The sequence below is a fragment of the Bombus affinis genome, chromosome 2, assembly GCF_024516045.1.
Source record: "Bombus affinis isolate iyBomAffi1 chromosome 2, iyBomAffi1.2, whole genome shotgun sequence".
In the NCBI taxonomy this organism is placed as follows: domain Eukaryota; kingdom Metazoa; phylum Arthropoda; class Insecta; order Hymenoptera; family Apidae; genus Bombus; species Bombus affinis.
This window is the reverse complement of record NC_066345.1, coordinates 9494358-9513277: the sequence shown is the minus strand read 5'-3', so window position 1 is coordinate 9513277 and position 18920 is coordinate 9494358. Positions and strand designations below refer to the sequence as shown.

Sequence of the window (18920 nt, the reverse complement as noted above, 5' to 3'; positions counted from 1 at the left end):
GGGCCCCGCGCCACACAACGGCGCAGTACTTTATGAAAGAGACAGATGGAGGCGAGGGCGCATTCGAACATCTGCCGGTGATGTACCCCCTTGATGTCGATCAATTACACCGACGTGCACGGACTTCGCGTACGCTAACACTATCCCCGCAACACTAAACAATCCCCACTTACCTACACAGTCGACGCATTCAAATTCGAACCAATTGATCCTCAACCATATATTTCGAACGTTAATGCGAAAAATATATTTGTAACATTCCTATCATCTTGAAGTAAAAACGTCTGAGAGAAAGGATTTCCAAACATTCTAAAAATATCAAAGTTCTACACTGTATTTTCTAAAAATATGAAACTCCTTGCAGGTAAAGACAGAGTGGACAAGAAGCGAAGAAGAATGCCGACGCTGAAATTTTCTTCGACTCGGCCAAGTGCTATCGAGAATTCGTTAGACGCGTACGAAGGAAGAAAAAACTGGTCGCGACCATGTGGAATTAAGGATTCATAAAAAGGCACCGAGAGCTACGCGACGACGATCTACACGGCGAAATGATCGAGGAATCGCGCGGATCTACCGCGAGAAGGCTCCACCTAACAGCGGATCGTACACGCAGGGTAGGATTCTCGCCTCTCCTCCGATTGGTCGACACGTGGCCCGCCATTGTTTCATTCACGCCTGTTGCACGTTTCTCGTTTATCTCGCTCAGGTCGGCCCGGCTCGGTTCGAACCCACTCGCCTCGACGGGACACGATCCCGATCATCGTTTCTTCGCTGGCTATATAAATGGCAACGCGATCGACGTTGACTGTAATGCCGGTTGTGAATCACCTTGCTTGAGCCGTCGCGAGCACGAGCAAAAGAGACGAAATGAAGGAAAGATGGGGAAAAAACGAAATTTAAATACCGCGGCCGGTTTTAGCAGCGGATCGTTAACGAAACGTCCGTTTCAACGTGGTCGAGCCTCTTTTTCCCGAAACGATGCACCGGATCGTTACTTCGTAACGTTTGATATTTCAAGAATCCTCGAAACGAGAATGCGTCTACAAACGGAGTGAAAAGGGTCAAACGTGTCGCAGATCACCGTGCCGAAGTAAACGAGGTTCGGTCGCAGAGCCGAGAGGATGTCGATCATCCGGAAAGAGAATCGGAAAGGAAGGCAGAGACAGAGCGGTAAGAGAATAAAGAAATCCTTGTAATCCTGGAAAGCTAAGCCGACAAGGTGGAGGATGATCCTGACGATGTACACGGGGAAGGCTCGCTCCTTTCGAACCTGAGAACAAACAGCGCGCGAAGTCAAGCCGAACCACTCGAGCGAACCAAGCACGCGGTACATAAAGATCCAACAATGCAGGACGATACACAGCTGCCTTGTAAAACATAGAGATCCTGTGAAGATACAAGAATACCCTTGGCTACCGCATACCTCGGGGTGGTCTCCGCTGGACCTCGTGTTTTTCACCAAACAACCATTTCCACGAACATCCATTCGAGAAATTCTCAGTTGAATTATATTATAACAGAGCAACGAAGATTAAATTAGACAACCCTGAATTTTACCAAACCACTGTCAAAGAATAAAACGGGCTTTCAGATTCACGATAAGATATTCATTATGCAAGCCTTGGAATACGATAACAGATCGACTAGAAAGAACATTCGCAAGCGAAAGCAGCAAAAATCTGTGGATTTTTTCGTATTCTTTCGTGAAAAGAAATTCGAAGACGGTGCATCGTCATGGCGATCATTCCGGCGGAAAAGTAAAAAGGATCTTTTGCTGTTCCCTGGCGACAAAGTCGTCTCGTAACGCATCCAGGAATCCGAAAACCCAGTAGGGTTGCGCTTAATCCGCAGAAGCAACAAACAACGATCTCGAGGATATACGACGGACCCGCGCGGCAAGAAAAGCTGTCCGTAAAGCTTGGAAGAAAACTCGGATGATCGGTTACTTGGCTCGAAAGGGCTTTTCACAGCTTCCAGGGCTCCAGCTAATCCAAACTGAATAATACGAAATCGGTTGCACCGACGTCGAATCAAGATGGGATTGTAATACCAGTCGATGGCACTAATCTTCTTAGAATGCTTTGCCAAAACCCGAGGCGATCGGTGTTTTTTAGATACATCGCTTGTTATGGAAGACAATAGAATTTGGCGACACATCCAAATATACTTCTTTGCAAGATACGCAGGAAAAGATGAATGTTCAACTTATTTCTTAATATTTTTCATTTGATCATTATGTATCTTTTATATCATATATATATATATAGATAGATAGATAATTATACATAAATTATTATGATAGTTAAAAAGAAAGGAAAAAATATTCAGTCACTTCTTTACAGATAATGTGCAAATTCGCATGTTCGTAATTTCTATACAAGAACGACGTGATATTAACATTGTTTCCGACTCGGCCACTTTTCTCCATCGTTTATGCCCATTTCGTTTACGATAATTTAACAACAACAGCGCCGTAATAAATACAATTGTTAAAGAATAATTCCATCGTATAACGCTAACGCGTTTTATGCTGCGCGATTGCATTTACACGCGCATTATGTTCCAGACAATTTAATCGAGGATGTTAACTGGCTACGCCGAGTTGGCTTAATGCCTCGCAATGAAATGTCGTGTGCTTTTCTTTAACCGGGCTGGCTCGATGAAAGGTACATCATCGAGCGACGAGTAACAAGGTTAGCTGGTTTTTGTATCGACTCCGCTGCTGGCCGCGTGTTCGTGAAAGCTATTCGCCCGATGGTAATGACGAAGCGATGAAAAATTGCATAAACCTCTCGTAAATCACGTTTTATTCATCCGAAAGTATTCGAACTCAAAGAGACAACGTCTTGGTTGATTCCACTTCGTGTAAGATGAAAATTTTCTCGGAAAGGCTTCGTTATACGGAACAGAGAAAATAACAAAAAGAAAGAGAACGTAAGCTTCAGGAACAAACACCTGTCATCGAGAAAGAAAAGCAGGGCGAGAGTGTCGGAAATACGAGAGAGAAGGAAAGAGGTCAAAGAAAGAGAAAAATGAAATAGCTAGGTTCAGGAGGCAGTTTCGTATCTCTCCCGGGCCTGATGCCATTCTAGCATCCCTGTGTCCATCGCAGGACTATAATTTGGTCCTTGGAAGTGCCACGCCCACGTGTATACATCAGCCTGCTATCGAGATCTCCCCGGGCAGATAAAACTTGTCACTTTGTCGGTGTATGTATATATGCGCGTCAAGAAGCGCGGAATAGCGGAGATGAGAAGCTAGGATAAAAATTCTGACCAGGAAAGTAGGAGGATCCCTCGGACCAAACAGCATCCGAATAAACGATGAAACAGCCCTTTGTATCATCGAACTATTTCCAACCCAAAAGATCGAACCTTTATTTCATTCCATATTATTCTTTGATATTAATCAAATAATTAAATATGTAATGCTTAATCTCGCTTCCTCGTCAGATATAAAAGACATCTAATATCAGAAAAGATATTAGCGATAACAAGTCTTTCGTATTTAATTCAAACTTCAGATGCTTCTTAATATTAGAAGTACACTGTTCAGAATTGATAAAAGATCAAGTTAATTTTAATTGCAAAGAAGGAATCTCAGAAGTGTCTCGTCATAACAATTCCTTTCTTCGTTATCGATATAGGTAAGGAACAAGTCACTAAGCTTCCACTATTAGCCAGAAGCTTTTTACTCGGGTACGCAAGGGCAGTGTCATGACAGGCAACCCTGTCGTTCTTGACACGCGTTACATTCGTGTAGCGAAGTATCAACCTGTCAAAAGATGTGGCTGGGTGTGAAACCCAGTACGCGTACACGCATACATGCGCCCTACCAGCGCATAATATACCAGGTGACCCTCTTCAAAGCGAACCACGCCTAGTTAGCCACCATTGTACGCGGAGCGACTTTATGAACTGGAAACGAACAATCGTGACAACTTGATCGTTATACCAAACCGTGGTGGATTCCATCGTTTTTCGGGGAAAAACGACTTTTCCATGGACACGCGTGTCGCGCCACTTTATTTATAAGCGTGAAAGAACACGGGATATATGGAAGCGCGCGAGCGCTCGTCCCACACGAGAAAAATCCGGGTAAACACGCGTAATCCATGGACCTGTGCTTAGAGCCACTATATTCTTAATCCCGATTCCACGGAATCCTATATCTATAGCCATAAATTCAAACGATCGCGTGAATGGTGAATATATGAGAAGTTGAGTATTTTATTCGATCGAGTCAGTGGTTCGTTGCGGATCCAATTTATCATTACGGGAAGCTTCTAGTTAAGCCTTTACGGCTTCGATATCGTTAATTTAACGTAATTACTTGGATCTTTCACATATTTTTGTTGCTCCGTCCTTAAGAAAATAATCAATGAATCATTACAACGTGGATCGTTTTAATATAAATCGTTCCAATATAGACTCGCGTTATCTTTCAGGAATAATCTTTTCGCGATGTAATAAAACGATAAAGAATTCCGAATGAACGATTTAAGAAACAATTAATCCTTATTCTCAAGATAGCTTGCATTTCTGGTATCGAATATCGAACACACGTACTTTCAACTTTTGACAAGAAACAATTAGTATTTGTTAATTTAATTTGTAACTAATAAATTGCATTGTGTACGATGACACTCGCAATGAGAATTTTCTAACAGTGTAATCGACGATTCGTCTGATTCTTTCCCGAAGCTACACTGTTAACGGGTTAAGATACAGAGGGAAGAACGAGATAAATCACCAAAAAGTCACACCAACTGCCGTTAGATTAATATCTAATAATGGTAACCCACAAGTTGAAGATAGTTTCAATCTCCATAAAATCTAATATACGATATTCTATCCGATTATACGCGCGATGTAATCCCGCGTGTCAAGCGGCGTGATTAAGTGCGGAATATTCGGCGTTGACCCGGCGCGCGATTTTAATTCATCTTTCAGGGCCACGTGCTTCCCAAATTCCCCTTCCCCATTCGAAAGTCAACGCATTATACCGTGTCAACGATGACGATTCTACGATCGTTAGCTTTTTACGGCCCAATTCTGACGTTTCATACCCTGCTCGTCCTAAACAAATAGAATCAGTAACCAACGAGTAAATATATGTAAAGCCACGGTGGCCATTTAACGCGAAACACCATTTGGTAACACGTGCACACTGGATTTTATCGAGATTAAATATTTGTCTGGAAACAGAAACGTTCGATGGGAAAAATTTATAAATTTTGAAATTTCGTTGCTCTTTGTGTATCACGAAGCGGCTTAATCAGTGACGAATAGATTGCAGATGTTTGTACATATTTATGCAATTTATGGAAAGCTGAAAAGTTACAGAATACATATAATATAAAAGAAATGTATAAAATAGCCCAAGTACATGATATAATATTTAGTACGTGAAACAAATATTTATTTGTATTCTATTATATGATATTTATAATATTTATAAAAGATATTTATGGAAATACTGTGTAAAAAATAATACCATGTAAAAATCTGATAGAACGTTAAATCATTATTTGATAATACTAGTTACAAGTCGAGTGGTTAGCACGTGCGGATCCCCGACGTCACCGCGGTGTGTTAATATCGAAAACATGACCGAGGGTAACCATAAACGAAGAACAGGGTCGAACAGCCGTAATACAAAGTTGGTTTTTAATTAAATACCGAATGATCGAGTACACTGGGCCGGATTTCTAGCCTCGATATTATTCATTTACTTTTATCATCCGAAAAGAAAAGCTAAAAAGATAAAAGAACTCTAATTGCGATCGCAATAAAAATTATCTTGCGTTTCTCAGGACACACGGTTCGAGAAGAAGCCAGTAAACAACATCGTTAATTTTCTAGAAGCTGTTATCTCGCGCAATTGCTTGTTTTTTCGCGACGTCCCGCGAGTGTGCTCGACCTCCAGGAAAAACTATCCAGATAATTTTCCTTCTTTTTACTCCGCGTAAGATTGTGAAAATATTTAGTGCGTCGTTTTTCCAATGTGATGTATGATAAAGGGAACGACGAGTTTTCATGTCCGGACAATAACGTGATCGCGTCGGAGGCGGAGCAGCGTGAAAGTATCCGCAGGGCACCCCGCCCATTAAACACGAACCTGTCGTGGAAAGAGGTAACGAATCCCCGTAGAATCGTCGTTCTTTTCACGTAAATCTTCCCCGTGGAAAGAAGAATCCAACGGAGCAACATAAATTCGTGGTTGGTTTACTTTTATCTAATTATTCCCTCGTAACTCAACGCTTAACGAGCTGCAGCCTCTTCGAAAGAATTCTCGATTCAATCGACGCGTTGTCTATCTTTCTTTCATACGTAAAAAACTTCGTCTATATTCCCGATTATTTTTCCACGTTAGCGGACAAATTCGTATAAAGCGGCATCGTTTGTAAAATGTCAAATAACCGATGCTTTGTTACGGAAACGATTTACTCTCTGGACACGATACTCATCCGTAGAAACACCCGGGGATCACTGACCCGTTCCCTGAATAAAAATCGTTTATTCTACCTGACACCGGCGATTTATTAGCGTTTGCAAGGCGATCTCGAAAACATCCATTCTTATTTTCTTTGCAATCTCATTTTTACCAGCTGTTACACAAATCCGTTTACACCGAACATGAAAATATTACTTCTTTAAAATACTCGCATAGCGGGAAAAATAACTAAACTCTGGTTTACAAGTAATAGAAATTTTATAGATTTACGGTACGTATTCGAAGATTTGACAACTGAGAAGTATTCTTTCGTATATCTTCCGATTAAGCAGTGATTCTCTAATTACGACAATAGATACGAATGATTTTTATGATTTTTTTTTTAAACTAACTACTAGTTATACAGAATTTTTTGGGATGTAATTATAGCCTTGAAGAACAAACGTAATTCGTTTTTATTTTTTCTCCTCGCCTTCAGTTTAGTAACCTTCTAATCTGCCGCGTTTAATAATTTTTGAAACTGGCAAAAAACTAATTGATTGATCTGTTTACGACAAAGTTCTTTCAATTTGTTATAAACCGTTGCGGGAATAGAACCGCGAACTTTTACTCGATTATTTACTCATAATACTTTTTTAAACAACTTATCTGCCGACGAGAGTAAATCTTTTCTCCTAAACGCTAGAACTTTCCAATTTTTCATGTTTTTCTTTCGAAGATAGGCTCAATCCCGGCGTAAACTATCTAACTTTGAGCAAATGCGTTAACTTTTCTGATAACTGTGACACACGCTGTATTGCGTGCCAACAATGGTTATATCGTCAAAGATAATCGCAAGACTCGTATAACGTACAATAAACAACAAAAAGAAATGAAACAGAAAAATTGCTGTGGCGGCGGAGTGTGTGTATATTAGTATTTGTTGAAATAAACTGCTAAATATATCTGAGTATTTCTTTGGCACGTATCACGACCCATTCACCTCATTACATTTGCAAAATTATTTATTTACATCCCAAAAAGATCTACTTCCGTAGCTAGCTAGATTACAAAAAATTCATTAGAATCACAAGCTTTTATTGTTGTTTCTAATTTCCCCGATTTAAATGTTATACGTTAGTCGTCGCGGCTAGTACGACGCATCGGTAGCCCTAGCGTTAATATTCGACGTTATCCAATATTTGACACTATCAACAACAGAAGAAACAAGTAAACCGGCAAAATCACCGATAGCGGGCCTCGTTCGAGCCGGAAACGGTACGTAGTCCGGAACAGATATCGCGTAATTAATCACAGACGCGTACGACGCACGGCAGCATCCTTAAATAATCCGGCAGCGGGTCGGTCGAGGGGAAGATCGAAGATCGGTCGGGATCAGATGCAAATCAGATTCATTAGCGTTAAGCCGGAGGAACGGGGACGGAAGGCGGAGTCGAGCGTGGAGACCCTGCGACGTAAACACCGCTAGCACTGCGTCAACCTCTGCCCCAACTTCGCCGAGGGTTGTTATTGCGCGGTTACGCCAACTCTTCCCCTCCCCGTGACATTCGTCTCCTTTGTGAATACATACGTACACCCTCTCGAGATTTTTCTCTTGGCGTCCTCCTTTCAAACGACCACCAATATCGGCCAGGACGTGTGTTAAATTTCGAATCGACGAAATTTTGTCGAAACTAACGTATTTAAATAGATCTTCCCAGAGATAAATCCCTCTAGAAATTTCTCTTTGCATCTATTATCAAACGACGATAAGCATCGAGCAGTCAGTGCGTTATATCCTAAATCGAATTCTATAGTTTCGAAGTTCGAAACTTATTTCTATCAAACAACGATGAATACCTAACAGAGCGTACGTTAAATTTTGATTCTAATTTGACGAAACTTTTTATCGCGACTACTGTTTGATATATCGTATTAAAGTAAAAAAAATGTTTATTTTGGTGAAGTTTTTAACTCAGTAAGGAAAAGTTTATATCGATTTATTATTTTCTATTTAAGAAGAGATATGGTATTGTAATGAATTTAATAGGTAGACAGAAGAAGTCGCAGAGGAAGGATCATCACGCTCGAAGAATGATCGAAACTGATTATTACCGCGGGGAGAATACAAACATCGCAGTGTGTGGGGCTCGCGTTCGACAGTTTGCCTGGGGAAACGACCACGGAGCTATGCTCCCGGGATTACAGGGATTACCAAAAGACTATATCATTTTCGATCATCCTATGCTGACGCCCAAATGTATTTCACGCCAAGTTATCCCTTAATCGCTTTGCCTTTAGGAGATCGTTATCATACTAGTGTTAATCAGCCCATAATCTAAAAATTTTTTCAATTTCCGACCTATCCAGTATTCTATGTTTGGAAACGTAATTAATATTGCTAGGAAACCATGCAAAGTAAACGATTTTCCCTGAAACAGTAATAAATTCAAGAAGAAGCTATAAACAAAAGACACGACAAAGAAGCCAAAGGATACAAGAAAAAAGATGAATAATCTCTAATTTCCGGTGTGACAATAGAAGACGCGAGCCGGTGATAGAGTGGCCAACTTTTTCCCCTAGCGAACGATCGCGTCAATTATGCGAAACCGGGCGTAATGAAAGCGGCTCCCTGGAAACCAGTCGAAAACAAACTCTGAAAGGATCTTGGCAACCCCTAATCAAGTCCCGTTTAATAAAACGCCCGGGCCCCTTCCCACCCCCTCCCGACCCCAGCCACCGTGGCACGGTGTCGTCCCTTCGTGGCTAATCTGACTTTGATTAAAGTTTTAGCGACACCTAAAAGCGTGCCGCCCGATAGAAGCCGACGTTGGTACACACGCGTCCCCTACGCGGAAAGCTTGGCTAGGAGGCTAGCCAGTCGCTCGTGTAAGTCGATTTTTATTACGTTCCGGCGCATACATTACCAGGCATCGGTAGAGACACGCGGTAATGGGCTTATCGACGCCACGGGATTACGGTAATAAAGCTACGGAGACGCGAAACCGCGCGACAAGTCGCAGCGCCGCGCCGCGTCCAAGACGCAGTCTGGACCATGAGTTCACGAAAGAGCTTATGAAACGTTTTTCGAACCATAGAAATACATACAGTTGGTCACGAAAGTATATGAATACTGATCACAGAAAAATTGTATGTATAATATCGCGTGTATTATATGAAACATTTGTGAAACTTCATTAACGTCATATCGAGACGCGACTGAAAATGTGTTTACATTTTACATGCGTTTACAGAATAAAATACAGAAGTCAGAAGGCAACTTACAAGACATAAAATTAGAAAGAAATTAGTGTACGGTTTAAATAATAGTCTGAAACATAATTAATGGCGAAGATAGTCTCATTGAATATTGGAACTTATTCATATGATGGATAACTGATTGTTTAACTAATTTTGTAATCTCTACGAAATATGCTATAGTTGTAAAATTGAATTACTTCATAAAAGTATGCATGTTAAGTGTTCCAATAGTTATGTTCGTAAGTCACTGTATGTTAATGAATGTTCTGTTTGAACTCTTATTAATTACAAAACTATGTGTTCGTTTAAATGCATTATTATCATACGTTAACCATAAATATACATTTTATCTTGTGACTTAATTTAGCTGTATATCTATATATGTATAGGTATACACATAGCGTTAACTAGAGCTGAAAATATATTTTTATACATATAACGTTTATAATAGAATGGCCAAAGTTTTATATTTTGAGACCTTCGTTGGAAATGGTTTGAAGATTTATTACTTATTAGATATAACAGAGTACACCACTTCTTATAAGCATGTATACGTTAGTTTGTAATGACAATATATAACTGTTACTAATATGTATGAATCAACGAAATATACATTGTAATGCAAATATATTTATATATAATAGAATATATGTATATAGAATGAATATAAGTAATGCATAGGAAGGCTCAAGGTATAAATTTTTGCTTTTTGAACATAAAAATCGTACATTACCAATTTTGATAAAGAAAAGAGACGTTCGTATAACCTTGCTCTTCTCTTTGCTTTGTCCGCTTGTTATTGGAAACCGTAGATTTAAATTACGATGAACGAATACCGAGTTCTATTACGAAATTTTTGTTCTTCACCATGTTTCGCAAATAATCATTCTACGTAACAATCATTACTCTAACAAATTCACCTACAATTTACAAAACGTAATAATTGCGCGCGATTTATGACACTCAAAAACGATGCAATTCACTACGCCATCGTATAAGTAATATCCTCTAGTGATAACACAAGAAACTAAATTTGCTGTTTTACCTGGTAAATTTAATTTTGTGTAACGTTATCTGGCGGAACACGACATTAGGTATAAACTCCATCTATCGATGTATTTTGATATTAAAGAGCATGAGTCAGTAAATTAGATAACTTCTTACTATCGACTTGGCAATCCCCAAAATGTGGAACATGAAACAGCATTGAATATCAGGTCTATATTATATCTCGTCTGCGTTTTTACTTCTTACATATCTACGGCGTCTTCGTAAGTTAATTACGAATATTGACATTTCGAAGCCAATATTCTTGACTATTCAGACTTAAATAATAAAGTTTTATTTATAATCACTTCGTGTTGCTTGTATAATAAGTATAAGATTGAGATGTAATGTTAGGTAAATTTAAAATATATATTTGTCTACATGGTATTTTAATGTTATTTACACAAACTTGTATTAAACAGTAAACAATTTTATGACATAAACATTGTAGAGTTTCTCCAATATCACAATACTCAAGTGAAATATCAGCAAAATAAATAGTGTAAATTGTTTTCACAACGATATAATTAAACATGTCAACTTTGGAAGATAAGATCTTAGGCGAAAAGTTGCACTATTATTGTAGTAGCTCCAGCGAAGACGAAGAAAATGATTCTGCAGACTCTGACAAAGAGACAGAAGATGAAAAATATTCACAAATCATTACGGATTCCATAGAACCATCGTTTTCAGAATGGGATGGCACTTCCAGCAATACAGGTCCCAAGGGTGTCATAAAAGTAAAATTGTGATTGCGATATTTAATGAAAATTTGGAACTGTAATGTATATTTCAATATGTTTTAATTATATTTTAAGGATTGGCAACGATATAAACAACTGCAAGCAGAAAAAAAAGATGAACAAGAAAAAGAAAGACTTCAATTAATAAAGAAACTGAGTCTAACATGTCGTAGCTCTTTAGATGAAGAAAAAGAGAAAATTATGCAAACTGATCCTGATCTCGCTGAATTATTAACCGATGAATTTCTTCTACAATATCAAAAACAAAGGATGAAAGAGATGCTTGCAAGAACTGAGAAACTTTGTTTTCGTAGAGTAATTAATTTGGAAACAGCTGATCAATTTTTAGAAGCAATTGACAATGAAGACAAATCAGTGACAATTGTTGTTCATATTTATGAACCTAATGTTCCTGGCTGTGAGGCTATGAATGGTTGTTTAATATCCGTTGCAGAGAACTATCCCTTTGTGAAATTCTGTAAAATTTTAGGTTTGTACTTGGAACATTTATTTGCTTTTACATCACCGAAGTTATGATATATAATATTACTTTTGTTACAGGTTCAGTAGCTGGACTCAGTAAACATTTTAAGAAAGAAGGAGTTCCAGCTTTGTTAGTTTATAAAGCTGCTCAAGTAATAGGAAATTTTGTTCATGTAACAGATTATTTAGGAGTAGATTTTTATGCCTCTGATGTTGAAGCCTTTTTAATTGAACATGGGATGCTTACTGATAAAAATTGTGTACCTCTTATCACTTCACATGATGAACATACCTTATCAGACAGTGAATAAATGAAACAAATTTTTTCATAATTCTGGATATGTTCTTCCTAATATAATTTAATAAATTTAGCAGTTCTTATCTATTTGCTCCTAGGTAACACGACTTAAAGAGTTGTAATAAATATTACTTAAATGTAATAGAAATGAAAATGTCTGAAAATAATACCTTTTATGGGTAGAAATAAATTTATATATATATTATGTGATATCAGAAAGTACACATAAACAGTATATATATTTATATTCATTTTTATACAAGATATAAATTTATATAGAAATACATTCAAAATTGATTTTCTTTTGGACAAATAACTTAAAGTTTTTCTAATATTTGTTTTTTTTTTTCGATAGCTTTGCAAAAATGTAGATAAGTTTTTAAGATTTCATTATATTCTGTGTTTTGTAACTTCTCATATTGTTTTTTCAAGTTTTCCTTCTCTTTAATTTCACTCAGTATTGCAAATAATTTCTTATCTATGGCTACATTTAATGTTCTAAATGCATCAATCGTTATTGGAGTCTCCTTATACATTTTTATAATACATGACAACTTTGTAATCTTTGCTTGCACTTCTGCAACTTGCGCTTGCAATAATATGTGTTCTGCTTTTTCCAAATAAAGTTTACTTACATCTTTGTATTTTAAGGTATTCCATTTATTCATCAAAGCCTTACATTTCATAATATCTGCTTCATATTGAGCACATAATTCTTCAATTTTATCTTTCCACTGGAATATTTGTATTTCATGAGGCTCAAACATTTTTTTACGCATATTGCCATCAATTGATCTTAGAGCTTCCTTCAGGTTTCCTCCTAATTGTTCATATCTGAAATATAACATAAAATTTTTAGATTTACTCTTTTAAATGTAATAAATTTTAAACAATGATAAACCTTAATATAAATTCATGTATCTTCTCTCGTAGCAGTGTTTCCACACAATATTTAATGTCTAGTATTTCTTCATAACTAAGATCATATTTTGGCAAATCTGTGATTCCCAAAATACATAACTCCTCTTGTATATTTTTTGATGTAGATGGCAAATGCATGTATTTGTTAAGCTCATGAATTGAAAGTAATCCTTTTAGTTTGAAAACAACATCATCAGACAATGTCTCTTTTACATTCATTGATGTCTCTTTTATACATTCTAAAATTATTTTGCTTTTTACATGTTCTCCTATGCTATCTTCGCATGAAGCAAGACATTTTATAGTTTTCTCTAAATGGTTAGATTCTTGATTTGTAGTATTTCTGCTTGTATTGTAACTCAAACTACATTGTTGTTCAAATAAGTTTTGCAATGAATCTATTCTACCAAATATTCGACTACAATTCAAACGAGAAATTCGGGAAATATCTAAAAATAAATGAAATTTGTCCTGCTATATTATGAATCTTTTTCCTATTATACATTGATATTATGCTCAATTTCAAAGATTTTAATTAGACAACAATTTACATACCAGAGATCTGACTTAAATCGCCAGAACTATTCATATTGTCAACTTCTTATAACTCTTAACAAATTACTACGATTGTTTTGGAAAGTCTTTCAAATTCAAACGGTTGAAAAAATTATCAAACTAATAGAGAAGAATGTGTACTCGTACTTTTGTAAATTCCCTACATCGTAACTGTATTTAAATAATTTTCGTACGGTGTTAAAATAAATAAAATTAAAAATAAAATATTTATTTTATTTATTAGAGCTAAGTAATTATGCTTCAATACAACTATAACATTTAAAAAATATGACAAATAATATACATTTTTATATATTCCTTTACATATATATCTATACAGAAAGGTTGCATGTACGTGTTCATATTATACTACGTTAATGCTTAGTACGTTTACAGCCATAGACGACGTCCCACCATTTGTATGAATCGTTGTGTTTAACCTGAAAAATGGCGGCCAACATTAATGGAGTATTCACTGAAAATTTACAAAATGCAATACTTCAAAGTAAAGTGCTTATTGTGGGTGCTGGTGGAATTGGATGTGAGATATTAAAAAATCTAGTTATGACAGGGTTTGTCAATATTGATATTGTAAGTATGCTAATATTTATCAAAACATGTAATAACTTTCTAACCTACGCACTTTTCCCTCCTTTGCTGTTATTCATTTTTGGCCAAACTTTGAAACCGGCATTTATATTATTGCAATGTACCATATTGATACTATGATTTTACAAAGAAAGTTATTGAAATCATTATAGTTAAAATAGTAAAAAGATTATTTTTTCACATCTAATCAATGTATAATTTTATTTTCAGATTGACTTAGATACAATTGATGTTAGCAACTTAAATAGACAATTTTTATTTCAAAAGAAACACGTGGGAAAATCAAAAGCTGATGTTGCAAGGGAAACAGCACTAACGTTTAATCCTGATGCAAAAATAGTTCATTACCATGACAGTATTACAAGGTAAATATTTTTATATTATTAAAGTAATATTATATCTTATAATTAATTATGTATTTTTACATTCACAGTTCTGATTATGGAGTATCATTCTTTAAAAAGTTTACATTAGTTATGAATGCACTTGATAATAGAGCAGCTAGAAATCATGTAAATAGAATGTGTTTAGCAGCAGATGTACCATTAATTGAATCTGGTACAGCTGGTTATGAGGGTCAAGTAGAACTTATAAAAAAAGAATTGAGTCAGTGTTATGAATGTACACCAAAAGCTGCACAAAAAACTTTCCCTGGTTGTACAATACGTAATACACCTAGTGAGCCAATTCATTGCATAGTATGGGCAAAACATTTATTCAAGTAAGTCTTTAAATTAATATTTCTCTTAAAAGAAGCATATAAAACAATATAAGAAAGTACTCTTAAATTTTATATAGTCAGTTATTTGGTGAAGAAGATCCTGATCAAGATGTTTCTCCTGATACTGCTGACCCAGAAGCAGCAGGTAATAGTAATATTTAAACTTATTATAAATTGTTTAAGTAATATGTACATATAGAAATTATGTGTTACAGATTCTGCAGGCCAAGGTGCTTTAAATTCAGAATCAAATGAAAAAGGAAATGTTGATAGAATATCAACTAAAGTATGGGCACAATCGTGTAATTATGACTCAGAAAAATTATTTACAAAATTATTTCATGATGATATAAAGTATTTACTAAGTATGGATAATTTATGGAAGAAAAGAAGACCACCTACTCCTTTAAGTTGGAAAGAATTACCAGATGGAGGTCTGTAAAATAATTGCTTTCAGTTCCTGTTTGACTAAAAATTTGTGTATTTTATTAAGATCTTTTATAATATAGTACCAGGATGCAGTAAAGAAGTTAATGAACCTGGCTTAAAAGATCAACAACGTTGGAGTATTTCCAAATGTGGAGCAGTGTTTGCTGAATCAGTCAAAAATTTAAGCAGTAATTTGAAAAATTTACAAGAAAAATCACCAAATAACCATTTGGTTTGGGATAAAGATGACCAAAGTTCAATGGATTTTGTTGCTGCATGTGCCAATATAAGAGCTTACATTTTTGGTATACCTCAGAAGACGAGGTTTGATATAAAATGTAGGAAAATAATTATTAGTTACTATGGTATGAAAAAATTATAAATCTTCCTAACTTCATTAATATTCTACAGCAATGGCAGGGAATATAATTCCTGCAATCGCAACTACAAACGCAATAGTTGCTGGCTTAGTTGTTCTCCATGCATTCCGAATTCTCGAGAATAATTTAAAAGCATGTAAATCTGTATATTTACGTTCGAAAATGAATCATCGAAATCAATTATTGGTACCAGAAAAAAATGTTAATCCACCAAATCCAAAATGTTATGTTTGTGCACCTACTCCACAGGCCATATTAGCAATCGATACATCAAAAACGACAATCAAGGAACTTGATGAAGTAGTATTAAAAAATAGGTTAAACATGATTGCTCCAGATGTTATAATAGATGGTACTGGTACTGTTGTTATTAGCAGTGAGGAAGGGGAAACTGAAGACAATAATAATAAATTCCTAGAGGAATTAGGAATTAAAGATGGTACCATTCTTAAAATCGATGATTTCCAACAAAACTATTCATTAACTGTAACAATACTCTATAGAGAACGACCAAGTTTAAAAGGTGATAGTCCTGATTTCGTAATTTTAGCCAAAGAACAAGATCTTAAACCTAAAGAAGATAATGATTTAGTGAAACCATCTACTTCAAATGGCCAGGTAGGTAAAATAATATATGCACATGTTAATGCTTAGAAATTTAAAAATATATATATACAAACTAAAAATTTTACTCAGGTGGAGACATCTGATGATAATGTAATGTTGGTTGAAACTGAGGCTGTTTCATCAGATACGGCAAAGAAACGTAAAACTGCAACTCCTGAAGAAAATGTATCTTCAAAGAAACGGAAATTGGAAGTTAATGATATGGATGATGATATTTCTATTATTGAAAGTGATATAAATAATGATACTGATAAAGCAAAATCAAACTTTAAAATACATAAGAATTCAGAAGATGATGATTGTTTAATTGTACATGATGATAACATACAAATAGCTGCAACTTCGCAGTGAGTAAGTGAAATACATTGTTATACCTCATAAAAAGTTAACAAATTACGTTTTTTTTTGCAATCAATACACTAATCGATTAAATTTATACAAAAACATATGTTTGTACAAAAAGTGTACATACATATCAATTCCAGTAGTTCTTTTATGTGGTTTATTTCGCAATCTAAATTTTCATATAATTTTATTAATATAATTCATAAATAAAAATACAATCATTAATAAATAAGTTCATAGTGCATATGATGATAAAGTACAGGAACAAGTGACATATGTATAATAGTAATTTTACTGAAATTATTTTTGAATATGTATTTTAATTTTTACAGATATTTATAAAAATACATAGTGCTATGTTTGTAGTATCTAATTTCATGGATTATAATTATAGAATGCATTTTTATACAAACAAAAAATAAATACATTTTTCTTACTACAAAACATTATATTTTTCTATTAAATTATGGTTTTTTTTCAACGAATCTTTTCTTTACACAATTTATATACCGATTAATATTGTAATTATACATTTCAAAATCAATTTTATATTTTTCATACAATTTTAAAACTATATCTTCTGTCAAATTTGCGAAATATTTGCATGTAATGTCAAAGTTCGTGTGTCCTCCCTGCGTTTCCCCTAACATAGGAAAATATGCCTTATTTTTATCTAAACCAAATTTAGACAACACATAATTAATTTGTCCATATGTATAATCATCTAACTTTAGGACATAATTATATCGTACGTCACACACAGCACAGTGCGAATAGTATTGAGTCCAATGAACATCATCTTTTTCAGAGGTTTGTAAAAGCCACTCCAAAAATTCTCTAAAAGTTGGTACTATCTTTAACCTTCACAAAAAATAATTATGTTAAAAATCTATTAACAATTGAATAAAGATATTTTTATAAAATAGTCATTATACCTTTTATCAGATGTAAATACTTTTTCTTGAAAATTACCAGTTGTTGTATTCGAATGAAACAATTGGGGTCTTGTAAAACGGAATATCTTTTCTGTATAAATCCAAGCTTGTGCAGTATGTTTTGAATTATCTGCTATTCGATCTCTAAAAGTAAAAAGACATAATGTTATTTAACAATTTAAATATGTACGAAATATTGAAAATTATTACCTATATGATGACACAAGCCTTTGAAAAGGATCTCGTACGACAAGAAGTTTAAATATTTTTGTATCATTTGATAAAAGTTCCAATTCCTTTAATGTTCGTGGTGATAAAATGTCTACATCTCTATAAATAATTTACAAGTTAAAGTAATTGAAAAAAATAATTATACAAATAATTAATAAAAACTATAAGTACTTATAATAGCTTCGCGTGGGTGGACGATTTTTCATATCTGCAAATAATTTTGTAAAACTTGTAGAAGCTACTTTGCGAATCCAACAGTACATTGATTTATGTTCAGCATTATATAAAAAATGCCTTTTTATTAAAGGAGTTTTTAAATTATATTTCATACATACATTCGAAATTTGTTGCAGAATAATTGCACATTCCTATTTAAAAAAAAAAATACTGGTGGTATGTGCACATATATATTTTATATACTACATTCAAGTAGTATAAACGTCTAATTGCTTACCTGTAAATTTATTAATTCTCCTTTCATTTCATCATGTTCTGAAAGTTCTATTTCTAAATCGATTGGTTTCATTACCTGATTGAGATTTTTTATTTTATTAACTGATTGAGAAACTACAGAACATTCTTGCTTTGTTTGATTATACTTTACTAAAAACAACGAAACTGGATATTGTGTTAAGTAAGTACCCTGTTTTATTTTTAATAAAAAAAAACAAACTGCAATGTATAGAATAACACATAGCATGCATTTTACAAATTGTATTTGAAGTGACATAATTAAAACTGAATAGATTATTGTGACAGTTATCAACTGCCAACATTAAAACATCCGTCCATGAATTGCCTGTGGAAGTGGAATAAAAGATAAAACTTATCTCTTAGTTCCATTATTCCTGCATAATGATGAAGAAAAGATCGAACGTGATGTTGTTGAAAAGGTGAAAA

At 34.8% G+C, this 18920-nt stretch overlaps 4 protein-coding genes and 1 long non-coding RNA gene across 7 annotated transcripts in view; 2 read left to right on the top strand and 3 right to left on the bottom strand.

The window, feature by feature from the left end:
• The window catches only part of LOC126913950 (uncharacterized), a 152767-nt gene extending 142084 nt beyond the window's left edge, over window positions 1–10683 (bottom strand). For both annotated transcript variants that reach the window (XR_007709512.1, XR_007709513.1), the window contains exon 1: window positions 10425–10683. This is a non-coding gene — a long non-coding RNA (uncharacterized LOC126913950). The remainder of the gene's footprint in view (window positions 1–10424) is intronic.
• A 128-nt stretch (window positions 10684–10811) lies between these two features.
• On the top strand, window positions 10812–12301 carry LOC126913927 (phosducin-like protein). 2 transcript variants are annotated; one of them, XM_050717233.1, is made up of 4 exons: window positions 10812–10967; window positions 11195–11483; window positions 11562–11976; window positions 12048–12301. In XM_050717233.1, the coding sequence occupies exons 2-4, from the start codon at window positions 11277–11279 to the stop codon at window positions 12278–12280; spliced, it is 855 nt and encodes a 284-aa protein (XP_050573190.1). In that variant the 5' UTR covers window positions 10812–10967; window positions 11195–11276; the 3' UTR covers window positions 12281–12301. The 2 variants fall into 2 exon arrangements, with proteins under 2 accessions (XP_050573190.1, XP_050573189.1); XM_050717232.1 differs by having other exon boundaries at window positions 10864–11097.
• A 186-nt stretch (window positions 12302–12487) lies between these two features.
• On the bottom strand, window positions 12488–13924 carry LOC126913918 (uncharacterized). Its single transcript, XM_050717215.1, has 3 exons — window positions 13744–13924; window positions 13169–13637; window positions 12488–13101 (listed from the first exon to the last, which is right to left on the bottom strand). The coding sequence occupies exons 1-3, from the start codon at window positions 13775–13777 to the stop codon at window positions 12585–12587; spliced, it is 1020 nt and encodes a 339-aa protein (XP_050573172.1). The 5' UTR covers window positions 13778–13924; the 3' UTR covers window positions 12488–12584.
• A 131-nt stretch (window positions 13925–14055) lies between these two features.
• On the top strand, window positions 14056–17298 carry LOC126913891 (SUMO-activating enzyme subunit 2). Its single transcript, XM_050717160.1, has 8 exons — window positions 14056–14334; window positions 14563–14717; window positions 14786–15073; window positions 15151–15218; window positions 15289–15507; window positions 15583–15840; window positions 15914–16500; window positions 16579–17298. The coding sequence occupies exons 1-8, from the start codon at window positions 14191–14193 to the stop codon at window positions 16858–16860; spliced, it is 2001 nt and encodes a 666-aa protein (XP_050573117.1). The 5' UTR covers window positions 14056–14190; the 3' UTR covers window positions 16861–17298.
• On the bottom strand, window positions 17155–18816 carry LOC126913915 (carbohydrate sulfotransferase 11-like). The gene is made up of 5 exons (XM_050717210.1): window positions 18475–18816; window positions 18192–18388; window positions 18000–18119; window positions 17790–17933; window positions 17155–17715 (listed from the first exon to the last, which is right to left on the bottom strand). The coding sequence occupies exons 1-5, from the start codon at window positions 18748–18750 to the stop codon at window positions 17319–17321; spliced, it is 1134 nt and encodes a 377-aa protein (XP_050573167.1). The 5' UTR covers window positions 18751–18816; the 3' UTR covers window positions 17155–17318.
• Between the last annotated feature and the right edge of the window lie 104 nt (window positions 18817–18920).